The 23,208-nt window shown below is 49.5% G+C and overlaps 1 protein-coding gene across 1 annotated transcript in view; it reads right to left on the bottom strand.

The window, feature by feature from the left end:
• Positions 1 to 23,208, bottom strand: part of Cdh23 (cadherin related 23) — a 382,861-nt gene that overhangs the window by 335,543 nt on the left and 24,110 nt on the right. The window contains exon 2 of the mRNA XM_074079082.1: positions 1,456 to 1,527. Coding sequence (XP_073935183.1) covers positions 1,456 to 1,527 — 72 coding nt within the window. The remainder of the gene's footprint in view (positions 1 to 1,455; positions 1,528 to 23,208) is intronic.

Here is a 23,208-nt window from a genome sequence, read left to right as displayed (position 1 = left end):
TCAGCCACCACCCACCATGCTAAAGGAACAATACTGAGCACTTTGGCCAAGGACCTGGAAGTGTGGACATGGCCAGCAGTGAGAAAGAGGAGCTCTCAGACACATGGGCAAAGCAGGCCAGGAAGGAGAGCACCCACGTTCTAAAATAGCTGGGTGGCCCCAAGCAACTTGCTTCACTTCTCTGTTTTCTGTGCCAGAGGCCAGAGCTTCCCTGACTAAGGCTTCCAGCATGGGCACAGAGGGCAGGTAGAGTGGCCATCTGATAAAAGTCCGGGTAGGACCAGAGGCTCCTGCTTTGTATGACCTTGGGTCAGTGTTTTCTGCAGGCTTCGTTTTCCCTCTACTGAGACTCCTTGCTCTGCCTCTGAGAGTCTGAGATCCTGTGCTGTAGTCCAGGTATGGGAGAGAGAGCCCTGTTACAGGGGCACCTGCAGGGACCCCTCCAAACATGGAGGCAAGGAGAGGGGACCTTCCTTGACTGCCGAATGTAGGCAATGCTCCAACAAGGGCAGGCTGCTCCTTCCTCCAGAGGCTTCACTGGCTCCCTGGAGCGGAGGAAGGGCTGGGCCCCATAGGAATGTGTTTGCCTGTGTTGCCAAGCACGCTGTGCCTGCAGCCCTTCCCTAGGGATGCGTTAGCCCTGGGGACACTGTGCATGGCATGCCTGCAGTCTTGGCCTTCCTTCAGCACAACCTGGAACAGCCTGTTCCTTGCCATTCACTGCCCAGGGGCAAAAGGGAGGTGGTGCCTAGGCCTTTCCAGTGGGTACCAGAGTGCTCAGGGGAGCTGCACCCTGCACAAACTAGGTTCCTGGCTGCCACACCTTTGCTCAGGCTATTCCTCCTCCAGGCCTTCGCCTTCCCCCTGAGTCTAAAACAACTCTGTCTTCAAAAGCCAGATGGAAAGCTTGCCTCCTGACTGGTTTCTCCTGCTACACCCCAACCATCTTCTGAGGGACTTCCCTAGAGCCCAGGATGTCCCCATGAGTGTGCTATTCACCCTGCATTGTAATACCTGCATTACAATAAAGACGGTACGTGTGGCTTTCCACTCCAGACCCTCAGAACCTTGGCATGAGTGATGTCTTCCATCCCCAGAGGTGGGCACAGTGTGCACACAACACCATACACTAGGTGCTCAAAAGATACTGAACATAACCTGGCTGGTCCCTGCAGCCTGGGAGGAGAGTTCATGGTCACGGATTTGAGCCTAAGTGTTTCTCAAGACTCCTCCCATATCCTCATGGGTCCCAGGCCCTGGGGACAGCTGGTATTTTCAGCCCTTTGTGAGCTGCAGGAGGCAACTGGGGCCCAGAGAGGGAAGTGTGTCTTCAGTCACATAGCAAGGCAGGGTCCCTGGAGTCCAGGAGCATCAAGCCTGGCTGCTGACTCAAGGACCCTCTAGCCTGGCCTCCCAGAAAGAGGCTGGTGTGGCAAAGAGACAGACGGGACTTACCCCAGCATCCAGAGATCAGCACAAGAAGCCAGACCACAGGGCAGCGGGTAGCCACGTGGCACCTCATGGCTCCTGGGGACACAAAAAAGAAGAGAGTGAATGAGAACCTTCCTCCTGGGAGGAGGTATGCTTGCCATCCCCCAGCACACCCAGCTCTGCACCCCCAAGGAGAACTGGACCCAAGAAGGGGGAGGGCAGAGAGAGGGGAGGGTCTGCGTCAATCAGTCTCGTAGTCTAACTCAGCAGGGCACAGGCCCTCTCGGCCCTGGGGGGCCAGGGGATGGTGAGCGAAGCTCTGGGCAGGCTTCGAGGATGTGTCCAGAACATGTTCTGGGCTCAGCGGATAGACGGACAGACTGCTGCCTCATCCTCCTGAGCAGCACAGCCTGGTGAGCTTGGGGATAGTCAAGGGCTAGTGCTAATCAGGAAAATGAGGCTAAAAGCAGGTGTGGCAAGTCCAACGCGCTAACCACTCAGTGACCAACAAGCATTCCATGACCTTGGAGATGAGGATAGAAAGCAGATCATGATTTCCAAAGAGACACAGAGAAGTATAGCGACCTGTCCAGGGCCCTACAGCAAGCCCATGAAAGCTGATCTAGGGATCTCAGAGCTAAGGTTTGGAAAGGTCTGGAGCATGGTTGATAAGAGACTTAGCAAGGCCAAATCCCATCGCTAAGGGACTGGGAAGTGGACTGCTCTCTCTTGCCTACTATAGCAGGGCTAGGTCCCTTGACTTCTTCTTACCCCAGGATGGCTCATTAACAGATCTTCCTATAACCTCACAGTGACACCAAATGGGTTGTCACCCTTTGGTGCCACCAATGGTTGGTACCCATTGCCCTTCAGTAAGCACTACTGGGTGTCTTGCCTGGGGCACCACCACCCTGGCCCAGAAGACGGAGTCTGGAGGCCCACAGCCGTGACACCACTTGCTCAGAGACTCCCACCACCAGGAGTGCAAGCAACCTCTGGACCCAAGTTAACATGCCACCTCCCTTGTCAATGAGTAACCAGGAAAGGCCCAGGAAGTAGAGATATTTCCACACTTCTGCCACCATCTCAGCATGACAGAAAGGACCCAGGTCCTCTAACTTGGATCTGGAAAGACACTTTCTTGGCCCACATCCTGGATGGTGAGGTGACCCCATCAATGGTTCTTACCACACAAAGTGTGACACAGCCACTTAAAGACTTTGAGATGCATTAGAACAGTGAAGGAGGAATTTCCCACCCCTTTGAGTGTCCAAATGTTATCAGCCCATCTCAGGGGGTTGCTAACTGAAGAGCAGAAGCCAGGCAGGGAACAGAACAAAGGCAGAGGCTGGCTCCGTATGTGGGGATTTCAGCCACTTGGAAGCCAGGTGTTCTGTGCAAAAGTACCAGCTACTGCTGTGTTTCTGCCCCAAGGGAATGTGGGTCCAATGTGGCCAGAACTGATCATTTTTCTCAATGAAATTAGGAAATTGGCCAGGTGCCAGAGGCTCACGCCTGTAATCCTATCTACTCCGGAGGTAGAGATCAGGAGAATCCCGGTTTGAAGCCAGCCTGGGCAAATAGTTCTGGAGACCCTAACTCAAAAAACCCATCACAAAAAAAGGGCTGATGGAGTGTGATGGAGTGGTCCAAGGTGTAGGCCCTGAGTTCAAACCCCAGTACTGCAAAAAAGAAAGAAAGAAAGAAAATTAGGAAATTGGACTTTATATGAGTTCAAATTTTATTTTTTGGCAGCACTGGGGTTTGAACTCAGGGCATTGTGCATGTTAAGCAGGTGCTCTACCCCTTGAGCTTCACCTCCAGCCCTTTTTTGCTTTAGTTATTTTTCAGGTTGAGCCTCACATTTTTGCCCAAGGCTAGCCTTAGACCACTATCCTCCCTAGGCTTCCTACTTAGCTGGGATTATAGACACAAACTACCATGCCTGGTTTGTTTATTGAAGGTGGAGCTCACTAACTCTTCTGCCTGGAATCATGATTCTTTCCATCTCTGCCTCCCAAGTAGCTGGGATTATAGACACGAGCTACTGTGCCCAGTCTAAATTCAACTTTTAAATGTTGACAAATAATTCAATTCACAAGTAGTCCTTTGTAAGCCAGGAATAACCAATCTGGCAGGCAAAGTGGGCAGGCTGGTCTGGTGTGCCTCCCACCAGTCCTTTCTCAGTACCCCAGACAGTTATGTTCCCACTACACATACACACACACACACACACACACACACACACACACACACACAGAACCACATGGTCACTGTGGATCACTGCAGTTCCCCTCTACATACAAGCAACTTGCAAGATAGAGGTGTAGCTCAGTGGAAGAGCACTTATTTAGCATGCATGAGAACCTGGGTTCAACACCCAGCACACACAACATTTTAATAAAATCTTATCATGATATTCCACAGGTAACCCTCCAGGCCAACACGGCATGAAACTGCTGCCTTCTCTTTCTCATTCTAACAAGCTGACACAATGGCTCAAGAGGTAGGGCTCCTGCCCCTAGCAGAGACCCTGAGTTCAAACCCCAGTACCGGGTGGGGGGGGGAAGAGCTAATCTAATAATAGTTCATTGTCTGCATATTTGATAATGGAGATAACTGCACCCTCCTGATGGGCACCTGGATGTTTCCAGGTTCCTGTCACCACAGGCAATGCTACCGTGGGATCACTGGGTCAGTTAAATACCGCCCAGCTCTTACCATGCCACACTGCCCCCTGGGAAAAGGGGCAGCAACCCACAGTCCTTCCACAGTGTCCTTGGAGGCCCAAGCACCCACCTGCTCTTTTAAATGGCTGCCAATCGGGCGTATGAAAAATGACATGGCGTCCTGGCTTTAATTTGCATTTCCCTAACTACTAGTGAGGTTGAGCACCAGGGCTTTTTCTAAACATGCAAATGTTTTCCATCTGTTGTCTCACGTTCTCCTGTCCTATCCTGCGAAGATGCTAGCCAGCATTACTAGCATTATCCCTGATTTACAAGTGGAGAAACCAAGGCACAGAGCAATTAAGTGACAATCTGACATCTCATGGGTGAGTAAGTGTCTTTAGAAAAAAAAACTCTCCAGCCCTCTGCCTTGCCAAAGCAGATGTTGTGAGAATTAAACATCTGCTGAGAACATCATCCATGAATAGCTGGGAACGCACGCCATTCCACCGGGTGTCGCAGAAAGTCTGCAGTGCACGGAAGGATGAAGGAAGGAAGAAAAGGAACACTCATTAGAAGATCCCACAGACCAGGAATTTTCCCAGCTATTAAGTTTACTCAATCTTCCAGAACACCTCCGTCTTGTGTCCGTTTTACAGAGGAGAAAATTGAGGCTCAGAAAGGTTACCCTAGGATTGGAAGGGCATCTGCCTGACTCTGAGTCTGTACTGTCATCACACCATGCTCTGCTGTTCCATTTCCTTATACAGGAATGAGGAAGGTATGGGCCTCCCTCTCGGAGCACAAACACACACAATGACAAAGGATGGGTCTCTGCCGAGGAGCACCTGCATGCATCTACACCTCTGTAATGCCTCTTGCATCCCTCAAGGCTGACTTGGTGCCACGCCAGCACACTGGGCCCCAACCTCTCTCCCTAAATGTCTGTATATCTCCTTCCCCTTCAGAGGCCATCAAACTACCTCTGTGTCCCCATCTGTCAGTCAAGGGTGCCCAAAAACAAACTAAACTTTGCAGGATCAGTGGCAGCCTTCTCTGAGGCATCCAGAAGCAGGGGCAATCCCAGCTCCCTCCTCACACCTTCCACCCTTAGCTTGGGGCCAGGTGGCATAGATACTAGACCAAGATGGCACAAGTTCCAAAAAGTAAGGCAAAGTGGTCAAGCCAGAACTGGTCGGTCTGGCCCCTGGGTTTGCCCTGAGGTCACAGATCTTGTTAATCCTCTGCCCCTTTGGCAATGGGAAGAAGGAATACAAGGCCCAGAGAGAGCAGAGACCAATGGCAGTGGGAAGAAGCCCAGACCCGGCTTCTAGCCCAGGCATCATGATGGATGCTGCCTTTGCCACTGGCACTCCCTTGGCTTCAGAGCTGCAGTGTGTGGCAAGCATTCCACAGGGGAGCCTCACCTTGCTCTGCCCCCTGGGCAGCAGCTGTTCCCTGGCCCTCTGTTCCTCCTATCTCCCACCTGGCCCAGCCCAGTTACTTCCTCCACCACACAAGGCTGCAGCTTCCTGGAGATGGGATCTGTGTCTGCATCCCACCATCCGGGACAATCCCCACTGGGTCAGGAAGCAGACACGCCTTCTGTGCCGGGCTGCCTGCCTGTGCCTGGTACGTGCCACAGACATCCCTCAGAGCTACAGGTGAAATAACTTCCCCAAGGTCACACAGCCAATAAGTAGCCCAGTCTGGAGATGAACCTCCTTCTCCATCATGGTCAGGCTCCATCCTCAGCTCCCAGCTGTGCTGAGCTCAGACATGGGCCCCAGATAAAAGTCTGGCTGAGAGGTTGTAGGGAGGCCCTGGACAAGACCCTGCATCTGCTCAGAAAGGCCAGTGAGCCAGACCTGGATGCAAATCCCACTCCCCTCAAGCCATTGCGTGCCAGGGCCTGCAAGGAGTCCAGCTGCTGGTTCCAGGAAGAAGGGCTGGGCTAGGCTGGCCAGCCGTCCCTTCTGGGCTGCTGGTACCTTGTAGGCATTGCTTCATGACTGAGTGCCAACAAGACAATGCGTGCACCACCAGGGATGACAGTCTCCCACCTCCTCACCCTCCAGCACTGTTACCAAGAGGAGGGACCTCTGCCCCTGGCAGGAGCTAAGTACAAATTCCCCAGATTAAGGCAGCAATCCTATCCACACTGACCCCACTTCTGTTGTCAACCCAGAAGGACCACTGCTCATAGGGTACTGACTAGAGTGGCCAAGGAAGCTCCAGGAGGTAGCGCAGTTATGGCCTCCAGACTGTCACCTCTCTATGTGGGAAGCACTGCCCCCCACAACATCAGAGCCTCCACCTACACCCCAGAGCCAATGAGATAGAAACAGAGGCTCTGGCAGGGAGGGGCACATAGGCCAGAACTGACCACACTGAGCACACTTCTCTGACATGACTACTGTGTGCCTGACACTGTGCCAGACCCCAGAGTACCGAAGAGGACAAGGAAAAGACCCTGCCTTGGAGAACTACCACTCCCTGGGAACGATCAACACAGACAGAGTGGGTAAGTTAAGAGTGTGTTAGGAAGTACGAGGGGACAGAGAAAGGAAAGGGTGGACCAAGAATGAGCTGAGTGTCATTGAGAAAGGGGTACATGAAAAAGCAGGAGAGCAAGTCATGTGGACATCTGGGGGAAAATGTTCGAGGCAGAGGTGACAGCCTGTGCAAAGGCCCTGAGGCGGGTGTGTGCCTACTATGCCTGAGGAACAGGAGGGGGCCAGTATGGCACAATGGGACACACAGCAGAGACAAATGCAGGGAGACACGAGGCAGAATGGACACCTTGTAGACTGCTGGCAAGAGTGACTTAGGCAGTAGCCCAGCTGCTGTGTTGAGGACTCACTCAGGAGCCAGGTTTGGTAGAAGAAGACAGGCTGGCGTAAAGGAAACTACAATGATATGGACCAGAGATGACAGAGGCTCCTGCCAGGGCCAGGGGCGTGTGAGATCTGGCAGATTCTTAACATATTTCAGGGTAGAGCTGAGAGGATTTCCTGCCGGAGAAGACGTGGCTGTGCAAGAGAAAGGGGAGCCCCAGGGCTTGGGCCTGCACACCCGGATGATGGCGCAGCATTAACCAGGGAAGGAGAGGCTGCAGTGGAGCTGCTGGGGGCAAGGGCAGGAGCTCAGTGGGGACAAGGAGCATTTGGTGTGGCTGAGGACAACCGAGTAGCAATGGTGGGCAGGCAGCTGCACAGGCTCAGCTAGAGCTTGGGCATGGGGCCGGGCTGGGGCTACTTGAGGGAGTCACCAGCACAGAGGGACTATAGTGCTGAAGGCCACCAGAGGGCAAGACTGCCAAGGCACCCACGCCCCAGGCTAAGTCAACCTTGGGCAGAAGCAAGCCGTCTTTGAAAACAGCCTAAATACACAAGCACTGTGTGGCCCAGCAAGTCCACCCTGGAACTTCAGCTGAGGAAACACCATGGCTGTGCGGGGACCCTGAGCCACACATGTCCACTGTGGAGATATCTGGGAGAGTGAACGGCCCAGATACCCAATGGGGTTGGCTCAGTCGTGGGACATCCACAGGAAGCCAGTGGAGGACCATGTGTAAATGACAGAGATGTGGAACAGTCACATGTCACCAGAGTGGCAAGGTGACTGCAACACTGCATTCTTCTACCTTCTTCCTGCAGTTACACTTTCTGTAATGAACCCCCAGTTTGTACAATCGACAGCCTCCTTATGTCCACCCACCCAAACCTTGTCACAGCCTATGACCAGATCTGCAACTATGATGAAAAACTTCTTTCCTGACCTCCACAGTTCCGGGTCTGCACACCAGGGGAGACTTGTGCAGTTGCAAGGGTCCTCAGCCACCCTCTGCTGCCTGCTCCCTGTCCACTCCCTAGACACTCAGGGAGGCCCAGCTTCTCCACCCCTCTGTGATCCAACCACCCTCCTCCCTACCAGGGCCAAGGTGTCATGGTTCCACCATGATCAGGAGGGCTCTCATACCCACCTGCAACCACCCATGAGCAGCACCCACTTTAATACTCCTGCCTGAGACAAGGCCCAGGTGTGCAGCTCGGCCCCAGGCTGAGGGTGCTCCATTCCCCAGGTGAGGACTAAAATTGGAAAGAAAAGTATGTGCCCAGGTGTGTACACACACACACTCACAGACACAGACACATATTCACACAGACACACACACTCACATTCACAGCCACATGTTCACACAGTACACACACTCACACTCACACACTCACATACACAGACACATGTTCACACACAGACACACACTCACACACACACTCACATACACAGACTGAGCTTTGACCCACAAGAGGCCCAGCACCTTGGCCCAACCCTGGACAGCCCCACCTTCCTGTCCCACTTTTGCCTATGCTGGAAGAAGTCAAGTACCTTGCAAATCTGTGGGGGTTTCCACAGAATGTCCCTGGGCTCCCAGAACCATAGAAGGAAGCCCATTGCAGCCTGGCTTCCTAACTAAGATGCTATGTTCCTTATTCTGTAGTGAGAGCCAAGCATACTCCCTCTTCTGAGTCTCACTCCCAGGCAGGATCCCCAAAGCTACCAGCTTCTGCTGCTCTCTGCAGCTCAGGCAGGAGGTACAAGGAAAGTGAGGCACCAGCTTTTGGCAAGAGACCATGTCCTCCAACCCAGCAAACAGGGGACAGGAAGGAACAGAGCAGGGGGAAGGGACAGGGCAGGAGGGGACATCTGAGTGGTGTTTCACTTGCTCAGGAATGAGAGATTTTCTCAGCAGGGTGACACAATTTAGTTTGAACTGTTATGAATTCCCATAAAGTCAGATGCACTCAACTTTAAATAGGAATACAGAAATACTCTGCAGAAATCAAATACAATTTGGGGATAATTCACCACCACTACACACAGAGAGGTTCGTGCGTGCAAGAAGGTGCCTGCTGATGACACCATTCGGCCACTAACAGGCAAGCCACTGATGACTGTGCTTACGGCCCACATGACTCAGCCTGCTGGGATGGAAAGAGGGCAAGACCACCCTGGGGCCACTTCGGCCTTGCATCTTCCCCTGGGTCCTTTTCCAAAGCCCCCACTAAGAGATGCCTGGGGTGGGCAAGTAAGCAGCCTGGACTGGGAGGGGCATAGCCTGAGGACCCCAAGTGGGGGTCCTCAATCCCCCAGCATCAGGCCTAGTGGCTCGGAGTCCTCCATCTCCACTTTCTAAAGCATCACTCAGCAAAGATAAATTTTCTTTGACTTTATTCTTCTCAGCAGCAATCTGCAGGCATGCTAAATAACTATGCAAAAGGGTGTGTGGCAGGAAGCCAGTCGCCCTTCTGCTCATGCCTCATCCTTCCTACTCAGAGGGCACCCTGAGGGATCATTCCAGAAGGACACAGCATGCAGCTCCCACCCTCCATCAAAACAAAAACAAGGGCATTCACACAATTCTACTTCCGCTTTTATTTATTCATTCATTCATTCAAGAGAGGGTCTCACTATGCTGCTCAGGCTAGCCTCAAACTCATGGATTCAAGCAATCCTCCCACTCCAGCTTCCCAAGTACTGGGACTACAGTATGCCCCACTGCACCTGCCCTCTCCAAGCTTTCCTCAGACAATATCCCCTGGAGAGTGGTCCGGTCCATATCAGTATATGCAGAGCTATCACACTCCTCACAGCTGCGGTCTCACCGCGTGGGTCCTTAATTAAATCCCTGTTCTGCTGACATACTTGTAGGTTGTCTTCAACATTTCACTTTGACAGAGAAGCCACCATGGATATCTTCATTCCTACATGTACACACACCATGGCGTCTGTGGTATCATTAGGAACAGGGAATTTCTGGCTTCTGACAGATCATCCTCCAAAGGAGGTACACCAAGCTATACTATCCCCCACAGTCACAAAAGGGTGGGGCGCCCCACCCTTCATCAGTGGGATTGCTCTCTTTTTTCTGTTCCTGACCCTCACCAGAGCACAAGGGCAAGGATGGAGTCAATCAAGATCAGTTTCCTGCTCTGCCCTTCTTCACCAGTGGTTAACAGGCCACCAAGCTTGCCAGGCCTGGCCCATTGCTGACGCCCAACCTTGGATCATGTGTGTTCTCCCTCCACCTGGGGGAGGTGATGCTCTATCTTACATGTCCAGCCCTTTCATCCAGGCACACTGAAGGCCACCTCGACCATGAGGCCACTCTGGCCCCTGAAAGAAGGGAGTCCTCACCCTCCTCGTCCTTTGTGCTTTCTTACTGGCATCCATTCCAGCGTGGGAATGGTTACACAGGCCCACGCCTCCTCCCTTACTAGCAGAGTGCACTTCCTCTCCTGCCACCATTCTCCCACTAACACGGCTCACATTAACAGATGCAGCCATCCCAGTGCTTCTCCAAGTAGGTTCTGGTCCTTGCCTCCCCCATCTCAGCAAATTCACTTGCATCCATCCGGTCAGCCTTGATACCTTCTTCTGATTAATCCAGTTAACAAATAGCTACCACTCACCCAGTAAATGTCACTACCCTCCTCCTCCTGGACCACCATATATATTTCAGCCTCACCAGTTCCTACTCTCCTTGAACCTGGCCAGGCTCATTCCTGCCCTTAGCCATCACCATGGCTGGTGACACTATCAGACCCTTCCCTCCTCCGAAATAGGGTTCTGCATCTGCACCCATGTGGGGGACTGGGATGGGCAGAGTCCACTTTCCTACTCTACCTGATATCCACACTAGCAAAGAGTGCAGTTCAGGCAAGGGGCAGGTCTACTGAGCTCCTGCCACTCAATCTGAGGAGGACAAGCCCCACAGACCCTGGCCTAAAAGGGTGAATAGAATGAACCCTCACTGGTCTAGGCAAGTTCAGTCTCAGTCCACAGACTGACCCTTCACCTGACCACAGACACGCCATCAAGAACAAATGAGTGTTGCAATGGTTCGTCCTAAAATTTCATCAAGGCAACTGATGATACCAACACCATGAATTACATAAACATAACCACCATATAAAAACATAAGGAAAATCTTCATGACACTGGATTCAGCAATGAATTTCTTGGATAGGACACTAAAAAGCACAGGCAATAAAGAGAAAAGTGGACTTCAAGAGAAAGAGTTTTATGCATCCAAGGCTACAATCAACTGAGTCAAAAGGCAACCCTAGGAAGAATTTGTAAGTCACATCTCACAAGGGATTATGTCCAAAATATGTAAGTAAGTATTAATACTCAACAACATAACAAACAGCCCAATTCAAAACTTAGCAAAAGACCTGAACAAACATTTCTTCATAAAAGATGCACAATGGCAAATAAGCATAGGAAACAAGGCTCAATGTCACTGCCATTGGGAATGTGAACTGAACCCACACTGAGATGCTACTTCACACCACTGGAATAGTGGTTATAACACACACACGCACATAAAACAAGAAGTACTGAGGATGTGGACAAAAGGAATGCTTAGACACTGTGATAGGAATATAAAATGGTACGGTCACTGTAGAACACTGTATGACAGTTCCTAAAAAGTTGAGCATTAAAGGCCAGCAGTCATGGCTCACGTCTATAATCCCAACTACTCAGGAGGCAGAGACTGGGAGGATCATGATTCAAGGCCATCCTGGAAAAAAGTTAGCAAGGCCCCCACCTCAACCAACAAGCTAGGCAGGGTTGTATGTACCTATATCCAGGTTAGACGGGAGGCATATGTAGGAAGGTCACAGTCCAGGCTAGCCCTGGGCAAAAAAGTGAGACCCCTACCTGAAAAATAACTAAAGCAGAAAGAACTGGGTGCATGGCTCAAGTGGTAGAGTGCCTGACTAGCAAGTGTTAGGCCCTGAGTTCAAACCCAAGTACTGTCAAAAAAAAATAGTATTAAGAATTACTATATAATCCAGGAATTCCACTCTTGGGTATACACATAGGACTGAAAGTCTGAGCAGTAACTTGGGTGCCAATGTTCACAATAGCTACTGGCTACTCACGATAGCCAAAAGGGTAATCCAACCAAATGTTACAATTGGCAGTGAAACGTACAAGTGAAATGTATCCACTCAATAGAATACTTCTCACCTTGAAAAGGCAGGAAATTCTGACACACTCTACGACATGGATGAACCTCAAAGGCTTTGGTAAGTGAAGTGACCCAGATGCAAGGAGCCAGATCCCAGCTGATTCCACTTACATGAGCCACCTGCAATACTCAGACTGATAGAGGCAGAAAGTGGGGTGGTGGTCACAGGAGCTGCGGGGAGGGAGGAAGGGGAGTTACTGTTGAACGGGCCCAGAGTTTCAGTTTTACATAATGAAAGTTTTGGAGGTGGAGGGTATTGATACCCCCCCACCGTGTGAATACACTTAATGTCACAGAACTGTGCAATTCAAAATTGTTAAAACGAACCGGGCACGGTGGCACATGCACTTGAGAGGCTGAGGCAGGAGGAGGGCCAATTCTAAGCCAGATTTACAGGTGTCACCTTCTGCCACATGTGCTATTCTCTCAGGTGCCACACTCTAACCCCCATTCTGTCATCTCTCAGCCTTACTGTCCCCTCATTGGAGACTTTCCCTATCACCCAGCACCACAGCTGTCCACCGTGGTTTTACTCATTCTGCCCTGTTCTGTTTCTGCATCACTCAGCACATCCTGCAGGTGTGCGCTGCTCTCTTGGTTGGGCATCTGTCTCCCGGGTCATCGGTTCAGGTCTCAGGGAGGTGAAGCAACCACAGCCCTCACCAGGAGCTGACCAACGGGAGAGTCTGGGGGGAGGTTCTGACCTGGGGGTCCCTTTGATGGCTTTCTCTGCCCACCCTTCAAGCTCTTTGCCCTGTCTCCTCCAATGGAAGGAACAGAAAGAACCCGGCAATAGAAGGGTTCCCAAGGTCAATGGCCAGTCCTCCTGCTTGTGAGTCAGTCAAGTTCAAGGAGTAATATCTTTGTTAATATCTCCTGCAAACTGGCACAACTCTTTGGAAGACGTTCACCATACTAAACTATAGCCTTAAAAACATTCACACCCTTTGGCTTAGCAACACCACCACCAGGAATTTACCCTAATAAAGCAGAAACGTGGCAGGAAGATTATTTCTATTTTGAAGATGTTCGTGGTATCATTATTTACACTAGAAAATAAAAAGCAACTCGGTGATCCATGGACAGAAGTTTACATGAGTAAATTACGGTACATTTGTACAGCAGAAGAGCAGGCAGCCGCTGCAAATCATATCTTCAGAAAACGTTTGCTAACAAGGAAAAATGTGCAAGCCACCAAACTGTGCATAGTGTACTCCCATGTTAAAAAAAAGTTGGATTACATATGTATATATCTGAATAGAAAACAGTACATTTATATCTTTATTGTATCTGTAAATTGTGAGATTACAGGTGAAATTTGTTTTGAGATAGGGTCTCACTAGGCTGGCCTCAAACTGGCAATTCTCTCACCTCAGCCTCCTGAGTAGCTGGGATTATAGGCATGCACCATCACACATGGCTTACAGATGTTTTTTTAATCCTTTCTGTTTTTCTGCATTTTCTAATCTACCTGCATTGTGTTACTAACAGCACTTTAATAAAGCAGTAAATACTCCACTTAAAACCTGAGTAATTAAGACAGTATGACTGTGGCATATGGACAGACATAAAAATATACAGAATAAAACTCAGAGTCCAGAAATCAAGCCATGTGCCTGTTATCAACTGATTTTTAATAAGGGAGCCAAGACCAGTCAACTGAGAAAAAAAATTAGTGCTAGCAGAGTGGCTCAAATGGTAGAGTTCCTGCCTAGTAAGCATGAGGCCCTGAATTCAAACCCCAGCACCAACAAAAAAAAAAATTAGTGTTTTCAACAAATGTACTGGGACAACTGGATAGCCACATGCAAAAGAATGAATTTGGACCCTATCTTACTCCATACACAGAAGTTAGCTCAAAGTGATCAAGGACCTAAACGAAAAAGCTAAGACTATAAAACTCTTAGAACAAAAATAGGTACAAATGCTCATATCCCTGGATTAGAAGATAGTTTCTTAGATATGACACCAAGCCACGAGTGACAAAAGAAAAAAACAGATTGACTTCATAGAAATTCAAGCCTTTTGTACTTTACTAAGAAAGTGCAAAGGCAGCCCACACAATGGGAGATGTTTGTAAATCATACCAGATAAGCAGCTGTATTGAGACTATGAAAAGAACTTTAACTCAGTAGTAAACGACCCAGCTCAGATGAGCAAAGGACTTGCGAAGACATCTCTCCAAAGAAGATCAACAAATGGCAGTATGTCCAAAAGGAGATGCGTACATTGGTCATCAGGGAAAGGCAAACTCAAACCAGTGACAGCCCCTACCCCTCACAGGGATGGTGTCACAGAAAAGATGGGTCGTAACAAGTGTTGCTGAAGATTTGAGAAACCCAGCTCACAGGAGGGTAGAAAAGCACTCAGGTGGCCTAGGTAACTCCCCCAAAGCGAAGGCACATGTCCACACAGAAACCTGAAAACAAAACTTCCCAGCAGCATCATTTGTTGTTTTTTTTGTTTTTTTTTTTCATTTTTCTTTTATTATTCATATGTGCATACAAGGCTTGGTTCATTTCTCCCCCCTGCCCCCACCCCCTCCCTTACCACCCACTCTGCCCCCTCCCTCTCCCCCCCTCAATACCCAGCAGAAACTATTTTGCCCTTATTTCTAATTTTGTTGTAGAGAGAGTATAAGCAATAATAGGAAGGAACAAGGGTTTTTGCTGGTTGAGATAAGGATAGCTATACAGGGCATTGACTCACATTGATTTCCTGTGCGTGGGTGTTACCTTCTAGGTTAATTCTTTTTGATCTAACCTTTTCTCTAGTACCTGTTCCCCTTTTCCTATTGGCCTCAGTTGCTTTAAGGTATCTGCTTTAGTTTAGCAGCATCATTTGTAATAGCCAAAAGGCGAAAACAAGCCAAACAGACTTCGGTGGACAAATGGATGGAGAAAATGCAGCATGGGCACACAATAGAACCTTCTCCAGCCATCCAAAGCAATGATGTGTCACATGTGATACAGTGTGGAGCCTGGAAAACATTACCTAAGCCAGAGAAGCCAGTCCAAGGTCACATTCACACCCATTTTCATGAAATGTTTAGAATGGGCAATTCCATGGAGACAGGACGTCGAGCAGGGGTTGCTTAGGGCTGGGAGTTCGGAGGATGGGGAGTGAGAGCCAAACGCTATGGTGCATCTTTCAGAAGTGATGACAGTGTTCAAAACTGACTGTGGTGATGCTGAAGAGCTGGGCACTCGAAGCAGCTACTTTAGATCAGATGTGAATTTGATCCCACCAAAGTTGTTTTTAATAAATTACATAGAAATAAATACAGCTCGTATAAAAACTGAAGCTTAGAAAATTCAGTGGCCAAGTTCATCCTCCCTGCAGATCCTCCCTGCAGACCCTCCTGCCTCCCGCTGGCCCAGCCTTCTACATCTAACCAGAATACAGCTCATCCCTCTCCTGCTGTGCCTGAAGTCCTCTCCCTTGGCGAGCCAACCTGGACCAGCCAGCACACTTTACAGACAAGGACACTGAGGCTGCCCTTCTTGTCTTCAGTCACAGATGGAAATGAAGATCCTAGATGTAGGCCTGTCCTCCAGCCACTTGCCCTCAGAAAGGCCCAGCTCCTCCCAATGTGCAAGGTGGACTTTGTACTCACAGACTTCCCAGCTCTGTGCTCTGTCTCTCAGATGCTAACCTCCACCTCTAAACCAAGACCATTTCCCTGAGGCCACACCGGTGTCACAAGAACTGTGGGTGGGGCCAAGGCCACTCCTAACAGCCCCCTACCCAACCTCCAGCAGCTGACTCACTGCTCCCCCCCACCCCTCGCCAACTCCCATCCTAGGACTGGGATTGGGATGGAGGCTGGCCTCTATTTCTTACTTCCCTGTTCTCCCCATATGGAGGGTTTACATATGTCCCAAGTCCTCACCTCCTTCTCTGGAGCAAGCTTTCTCTTGCTCCTGTTACTACCAACCTAACTGGGCTAACTGGGGGTGATGGGAGATGCAGAAAGGACAAACGATAGACAAACATGCATAAAGCTGGGGTCAGGTGTGCTAGGCGCTCGGATAGAGACACATAGCAGCCCCGTTGCTTCTTTTCTCTAATAACTCTTCTTTACTCTGCTTCTTTTCTCCATCTTTATTCTTTAAGGCCTTGCTCCTTTACAATTCTTTAAAACCTTCCTTCTAAAGTCTTCTTTTCTGTTCTTTAAAGTCTCTTTCCTTAGACTCACTCTGTCCCATGTTTTCTTTAATCTCTCTTAAAATCTTGGCACTTAGACTTGGACTGTCCCATCAAACTTGCACTGTCCCATGTTCTCTCTTTAGCTTTCTTGAAGTCTTGGTGCTCAGACTTGCAAACAGCAGCAGCCGTATCTAAAAACTGCGTTAGCATAACTCTTAAAGTCTCAGTCCTCAGATTTGCACTGTCCCATGTTCCCTTTAGCTTTTCTTTAGTGTAGCTTTTCTAAAACCTAAGTATAAAGTTCTTGGTGCAGGAAGCTGCTCTGGTGGAGATGCAGCAGCCAGCAACAGCTTCAGCAGCAGCCAATCAAAATCCCCCATCCAAAAGCCTTGTGTCCTCCTTCAGCGAGTCTTTTATATCCAGTGGTAAAGAAGGAGGTGGAGCAGCAGTTCTTGGGGAGGGGCGTGACATTGGAACAAGAGAAACCTGCTCTCTACTTCTCTGAATGTAAACAACTTAGGAAAAGCAGCTGTTCTGCATCCTGCCTGGCTCTCTCCTGTGGCTGGGGCCATGCCAAACTCAGCCTGTCATTGAGCACAATCGTGCTTATGTCAAATTCACATAGGCTTCTCATAATCCACTCCCCACACTTCTCCTCTCCACTTTTGCCCCTGCACCACAGAACCTGCCCCCCAATGCTACAAGTGCTAAAGCTCCAACAGCTCCCATCCTGCATCCTGAGACATAACCCCAATTCCAGGCAGCCACCAGGAGAATATCTCTGACTTTAGCTCTGAAGGCATTCTATAAATGACACTGCAGATTGAGGTAGAAGATGTTATGCCCATTTCACAGATGGGGAAACTGAGCACAGAGAGGATCCATCTCACCCTGAGGATTGGCAGGGGATTAGCAGCAGAGTCTGGGCCTCTCATCTGAGAAAGCTTCCTCCCGGCACAGGGACCCAGGGGCCCCAAGGAGTGAAGGAGACGATGAGCATGTGGGTGCCCACTTCCTGCAGGGCCTCACCCAACAGGAGTGCTATGGCCCTGGCCAGTGTAGGCACTGAGCCAGCAGATGGACAGAGTGGTCAGCCACCCTCCCAGCTCCTCACTCCCAGGCTGGAAACCCTCACTCAATCTCCCACCACTGTGATTTTAGCCCAGCAACATCCCTCCCAACCTCCCCATCCATCTTCACAGATGCCCCTCCAGCATTTGGCCCTCCTTCTTGCCTCTGGTACAGGTGGGATTTCTTACTCTAGGCGAGGCCTGTGTCCTTGTCTGAAACATGCCCCTTGAATGGTCACAGCACTCCTGCCTTTGCTGGGCCCTTCCTCCCACTTGCCCCCAGGGACTCACCTTTCAGAAAGAAGCCCAAATGTCCCTCCCACAACGAGGCTCCCCAGGCTAACACAGTCCCTCCACCTGTGTCTGGATCACTAATATATCACTTAACGCCATGTGGTGAGTACTAGCTTGTGTGACTGTCGCTGACCAACCTGTCAGAGCCTGCACACAGTAGGTGCACAGTGAGGAGTGGAGGAATGAGCAAATCCATGAGGTCCTTCCAACTTGAACAGCAGCCAGCTGGAAAAGTCGCTCTTGGCCAGGTGAGAAAGGCATCCTTGGGGGGACAGGGAGGTACTGACCTCCTTCTGGGGCTTGTGTCCCCACCCCAGGGAACAGGAGGAGGGAGGGCAAGGCACACTCTCCCAAACAGTGAGTGGATAGCTTCCCCTTTCCGAGATTGCTGCTTCCTCCCCACATAATTGCAAGACACTGTTGGGATTGCTTTTACACTAATATCACAGCTCCAAAAAGAAGAGAGAGGGGCCCAGCAGGGGTCTGTTGTGAAGGCTCTTTGGGGTCCCCTATTAAGAGCTCAGTGAGAACTGGGTCTCACTGTACCACACGTCTACATGGGAACCACAGATCTGGGTCCAATTCCCCACTCAGCCTCAGTTTCCTCCCTGTTCTGAGGCAGCAGCCCCGCAATCACAGTGCAATGAGGACTAAAAGAGGATGCACCCAGGAGTCCCCTGAGAGGGCCAGCATAGATGAGCAAGCACTCAGTTCAAGTGTCCCCTGCCTTTCCCCACCTCACTTTCCTGTCTCATTCATGAGACACGAAGGATAGCCTTGGTGACAATGGTGCCCTGTTATATGTGTAGAACACACCATTCTTGCCATGCTCACCACAAGCCCCACACCTGGACTTCAAGCTCTGGGAGGGCAGGTGGTGGTCCCAGCCAGGCAGCCGCAGAGCAGAGCGGAGCAGGGTGCAGCCTCCACCCTGCTGCCCCTGGTGCGCACACCCCCCACCCCCGGCCGCTTGGCTCTCGAGGTGCCTTGGAGACAGGTGATATTGAATCTCAGGGAGAAGAGTTGTGACCCCCAAATCCTACAGTGACTGGACCCTAGTATGACCCACCAAACTAGAAATGTGGGGTTAATATGATCCAGTAACTCCACTCCTAGGGATATTCCCAAAAAAATGTAAGTCAGGTTACAACAAAGGCACGTGCACACCCATGTTTATTGCAGCACTATTCACAGTAGCTAAGCTATGGAATCAGCCAAGATGCCCCACTACTGACGAATGGATTAAGAAAATATGGTATTTATATACAATGGAATTTTATTCAGTCATAAAGAAGAATGAAATTTTGTCATTTGCAGGTAAATGGATGGAACTGAAGAACATCATCTTAAGTGAAGTTAGCCAGGTTCAGAAAGCCAAAGGCCACATGTTTTCTCTCATATGTGGAATATGGACCTAATACAAACACGGCAATATTAGGAAAAACAGGTCATGCTAAGAGGAGGTCACGTACGAGAGGGGGAGGGTAAAAGAAGGAAGTTAACAAGGTGAACATGGGTGATGTACTCTATACAAGAATGAATAAAGATTTTTAAACCTGTTGAAACCACCATAAGAAGGGGACTAAGGTAGAAAGAAGACAAATAGAGGAGCTGAACCAATTGGGGTTATAATACACACATACATGGCAATGTCACAGGAAACTCCCTGAATAGCTATCTTAAACAAACAAAAAAAATGTCATTTTTTTTCTTTTACAAAATCAAAGAACAGGAAGGCAGACCAGGTCCTGCCTGGGGGGAGGGGTACCAGTGGGCGGGGGAAGAATATGGAGAAAGGGTGAAGGAGGGTGAATATAGTACAAATACTGTGTACACATGTATATAAATGGAAAAATAACTGTTTAAAGTATTCCAGGAATGAGGGGAGGGGAGAATAAAGGAGAATGGTAGAGGGGGTAAATTCAAGTATGATATATTGTATCCCCACCCAGCACAACAATAAAAAAATAAAAACCAAAAAATTTTACTATACAGAGCCTGGCTGTCACTACCTCTGGGAAGCTTTTCCTGGTTTTACCAGCTAGGCTATGGCATGTCATCATCTACCCTCATTGTGCCTGACAAACAGACACCTCCCCATCTGAGCCTACTGTCACTGTGTGTGCATGAGTATACACATGTGTGTATGTGCACATATCTATTGCCTTCCCTGGACCTTAAACTATCCTGGGCCCTGAGGACCAGGGCCCCTTGGCTGCTCCTAAGCCTAACACAGAAAGTGTTCAATACTACTAGTTGCTGAACATATAAAAGAGCTGAGCATGGTGGTGCACACCTGTAATCTCAGATATGTGGAGGCATAGGTAGGAAGATCTCAGTACAAGGCCAGCTGGGACAAAAAAGCTTGAGAAACTATCTGAAAAGTAACTAAAACAAAAAGGGCTAGAAGCATAGCTTGAATGGTACAGTGCTTACCTAGCAGGTGTAAAGCCCTGAGGTCAAACCCCAGTGCCTCCAAATAAAAGAAAATAGAAAAGAATAACTAGAAAGGAGGGAAAGAAAGAGAGAGGAAAGAGGGGGCCAGAGCACAATCCCTCCCCCAAAGAGACACTCCAGTGGAGTGTCCCAATGCCAAACTCCCCCGAGATGTCTGAAGGCTTCTCCCTCCATCCAGGCAAGGAGTCAGGTGATTGGGCCTGTGACGGACACTCAGCTGCTCTCCCCTCTGAGCAGGTGCTTTCTAGCCTATGAAATGGGGACCCAGGTTCAGGAGGGCAGATCAGGAAAACAGACAGCTGACAGTGGGGTCTTGTACCAGGAAAGCCACCTGGCTGGTGCAGGGGCCAATGAAGGAGGTGACTGCTGTCAGGCAGGCTTGGGAGGCCTTGAGACCTCATCCTAGTCACCTGCCTTCCTCAGCAGAAGAGCCCTGGAGACCTCAGCAATATGTTCACCTTGCAGATAACTGAGGCTCAGGAAAGGACGGGGTGGGGGGGGGGTGAGCATGTGCCCAGGTGCCCATTGTGTGAGACTTTCTATATCATCAGTACCTGGGAGGGACCTTACTGACCCATTTTGCGGGAGAAAAAACTGAGACTCTAGTGTCTCTGATGAAGGTCTCAGAGCCGTAAGTGATGGCAGCTAGATTCAAACCCAGGTGGCTCTGCCTCCAGGGATTGAGTTCTTTCTAGGGCATCATTCTCATCTGTAGCCAGGAGCAGCAGTGCTGAGAAACTCAGGTGGCAATTTTTTGACACCCTATCCGCTGCCCTCTCTCTCATAGTGTTCCTCCTTCTGTACTCCATGTGTCGGATTCAGAAAGTCACAGAGCACAGGGATTGGAGAGGACTATAACTGACTCCTCGTCTAACTGCACTATACTCTAACACCCTCCCTCACGGATCGTCAACCTGAACTTGCATACCTCCAGTGACAGGAAGCTCACTACCTACTCAGGATGCATTCCATTCTTTGGACAGCATGGTTTAGTTAGGATGTCCTTCCTCTTTACTGAATCAAATGCCTCTTTTAAAAATCCAGTGACTTCACAGAACTCCTGGCTTACCACACCTGCACCCACACAACCCTCACACGCACACACCCCCAACATCTACTACCCCAGCCTCTCTTATTCTCGCTCTCTCGTAACCACTTTCTAACCTTTACTAAGGACAAGGATCTTTTTTTAAAATACTCAATTTAAGAAAAAAAACACTTCACATCTGTATGAGCGATACACAAATCATAATTCTTAAAAATAACAAATTGCAGGCCAGAGTAATCATAAGTAAATTGATATTGATAAATAAGCTTTTCTCTAGAGCAGTAGGTGGTTTATTTTAATCTAATGAGTTTTGTATTTTCCCAGCTTTCAGGTTCCATGATGAAGGGCTGTCTGCAATAGAATTACGATGCTCTCCGAAATATTGTAATTTAATGCCTCATTTTGTCAAGACTTTCTGGAAAATGAGATTTGTTCCCAGTGAGGAATTTCACTCAGCTCTTTCCCACGTGCCCCCACCCATCTCCCTGGGCATATAGGTCCTCCTCACCCATGCCAGGGTGAGGGCAGAAAGTGGGGAGCAAGGCCAAGGTGAACATGGTGGGGGGCAGAGGACCAGGCAGGGATGTGAGGGGTCCGTTCCTGGCTGGGCACAGCCTCACTTAGTGCCTGAGTGGTGCCTGCTGCCCACTCTGTGCCCACCACTGACTCCTACAAGGAAGGCAGCCTCGTCCTTCCTTATGAAGTGCTGAAAGGGCTCCTATTTTGGGGTCAAAAGGAGTAGGATAAAAATTAGAAACGTGTAGGACGGGAAAGACTGGTATGCTGTAAGTACCAGCACCCTAGGGGACCTTCTAGAAGAAGGTGGTGCCAAGAACCAGAGGAAGTATGCACCAAGAGGGCAGGAGAAAAGCATGCCAGGCTGCCCAGGAAGGTGCTGAGCTCCCCACTGTGGAGGACATTCAACCAGATGATCCCAAGGCTCCCCACAATTAGTTTTTTTCCCTCCTCCCCAGCATGGGTTTCTGCCGCTCCCTGCCTATGTTCTTATTGCTATTATCAATAAGTAGCATTACCAGCATCCACCGTCCTCTTCACTGTGTGTATGTGTAGACTAGTGGACAGGACATGGAGGGACCAGAAACCGACCGCCCTGGGAGAGGATGCATGAGAGGGAGATGTTTACTGGCTTCCATTTGGCGCTTGCTGAATTTTCTATGTGTGCCCTATTAGCTATTGAAAAACAAATTTGAAAAATAAAAAGTTATTTATTAAAGACAAATTTCTTCTTTGAATGGATCCCGTTCTGCCTTCCAGTAGGTTCCATTCCTTTTCTAGACTTCTGGTTTCCACAGTCACACAATGTCCACCCTTTGGAGCAAGTCATTCATTCATTCACTCAACAAATTCCTTCTGATTAGTTATCCATGAGTGGCCAGGTGTGAGACTCAACAGATGCCAAGGTGGACCTCATCTGTTGAGTTTGGCAAGTGACCCTCACCTTACCATTACTACCCCAGGTATTCTGGTGTCACCACCTTCACCTCTTCTTGGCCCACTCTCTCTCTTAAAGAGCTGTTCCCATGCCTAAATTAAGCTCCAGCCCCCAACTCCCGTGATTTATTTTATTTTTGGCAATACTGGGGTTTGAACTCAGGGCTTTGAGCTTGCTGGGCAGGTGCTCTACCACTTGAGCCACCATTCTAGCCCCACTTTGATTTTCAAATTAGGTGTGGGGAATTCACAAGCTGAAGTATTTAGAGGCAAAGTGGCCTCTGAAATGCGTCCAAAACAATGGCTGCTGGCTGGCTGGATACAGTATGGAGAGACAGACAGACAGAAGGAGGAGGAAATGTTACAAGGCAGAAACTGCAGAACCTGGTGGGGGAAAGTGTACTTGTTCACTGTACAAGTCTTTCAGCCTTTCTGCATGTTCCAAAATTTGCATAAAATACTGAAGAAAATAATTAAGAGAATTAAAATGCACAAGCTTTTACATTGGAGTGACTCGCCAGTGGTATTTACCTCTGGGCTGGGGGCTTTCTGTGGGGAAAGCATCTCGGTGTGTCCGCGATTATAGGCCCAGGAGCT

The sequence above is a fragment of the Castor canadensis genome, chromosome 7, assembly GCF_047511655.1.
Source record: "Castor canadensis chromosome 7, mCasCan1.hap1v2, whole genome shotgun sequence".
NCBI classification, from domain to species: domain Eukaryota; kingdom Metazoa; phylum Chordata; class Mammalia; order Rodentia; family Castoridae; genus Castor; species Castor canadensis.
This window is presented reverse-complemented; position numbering and strand designations above follow the sequence as displayed.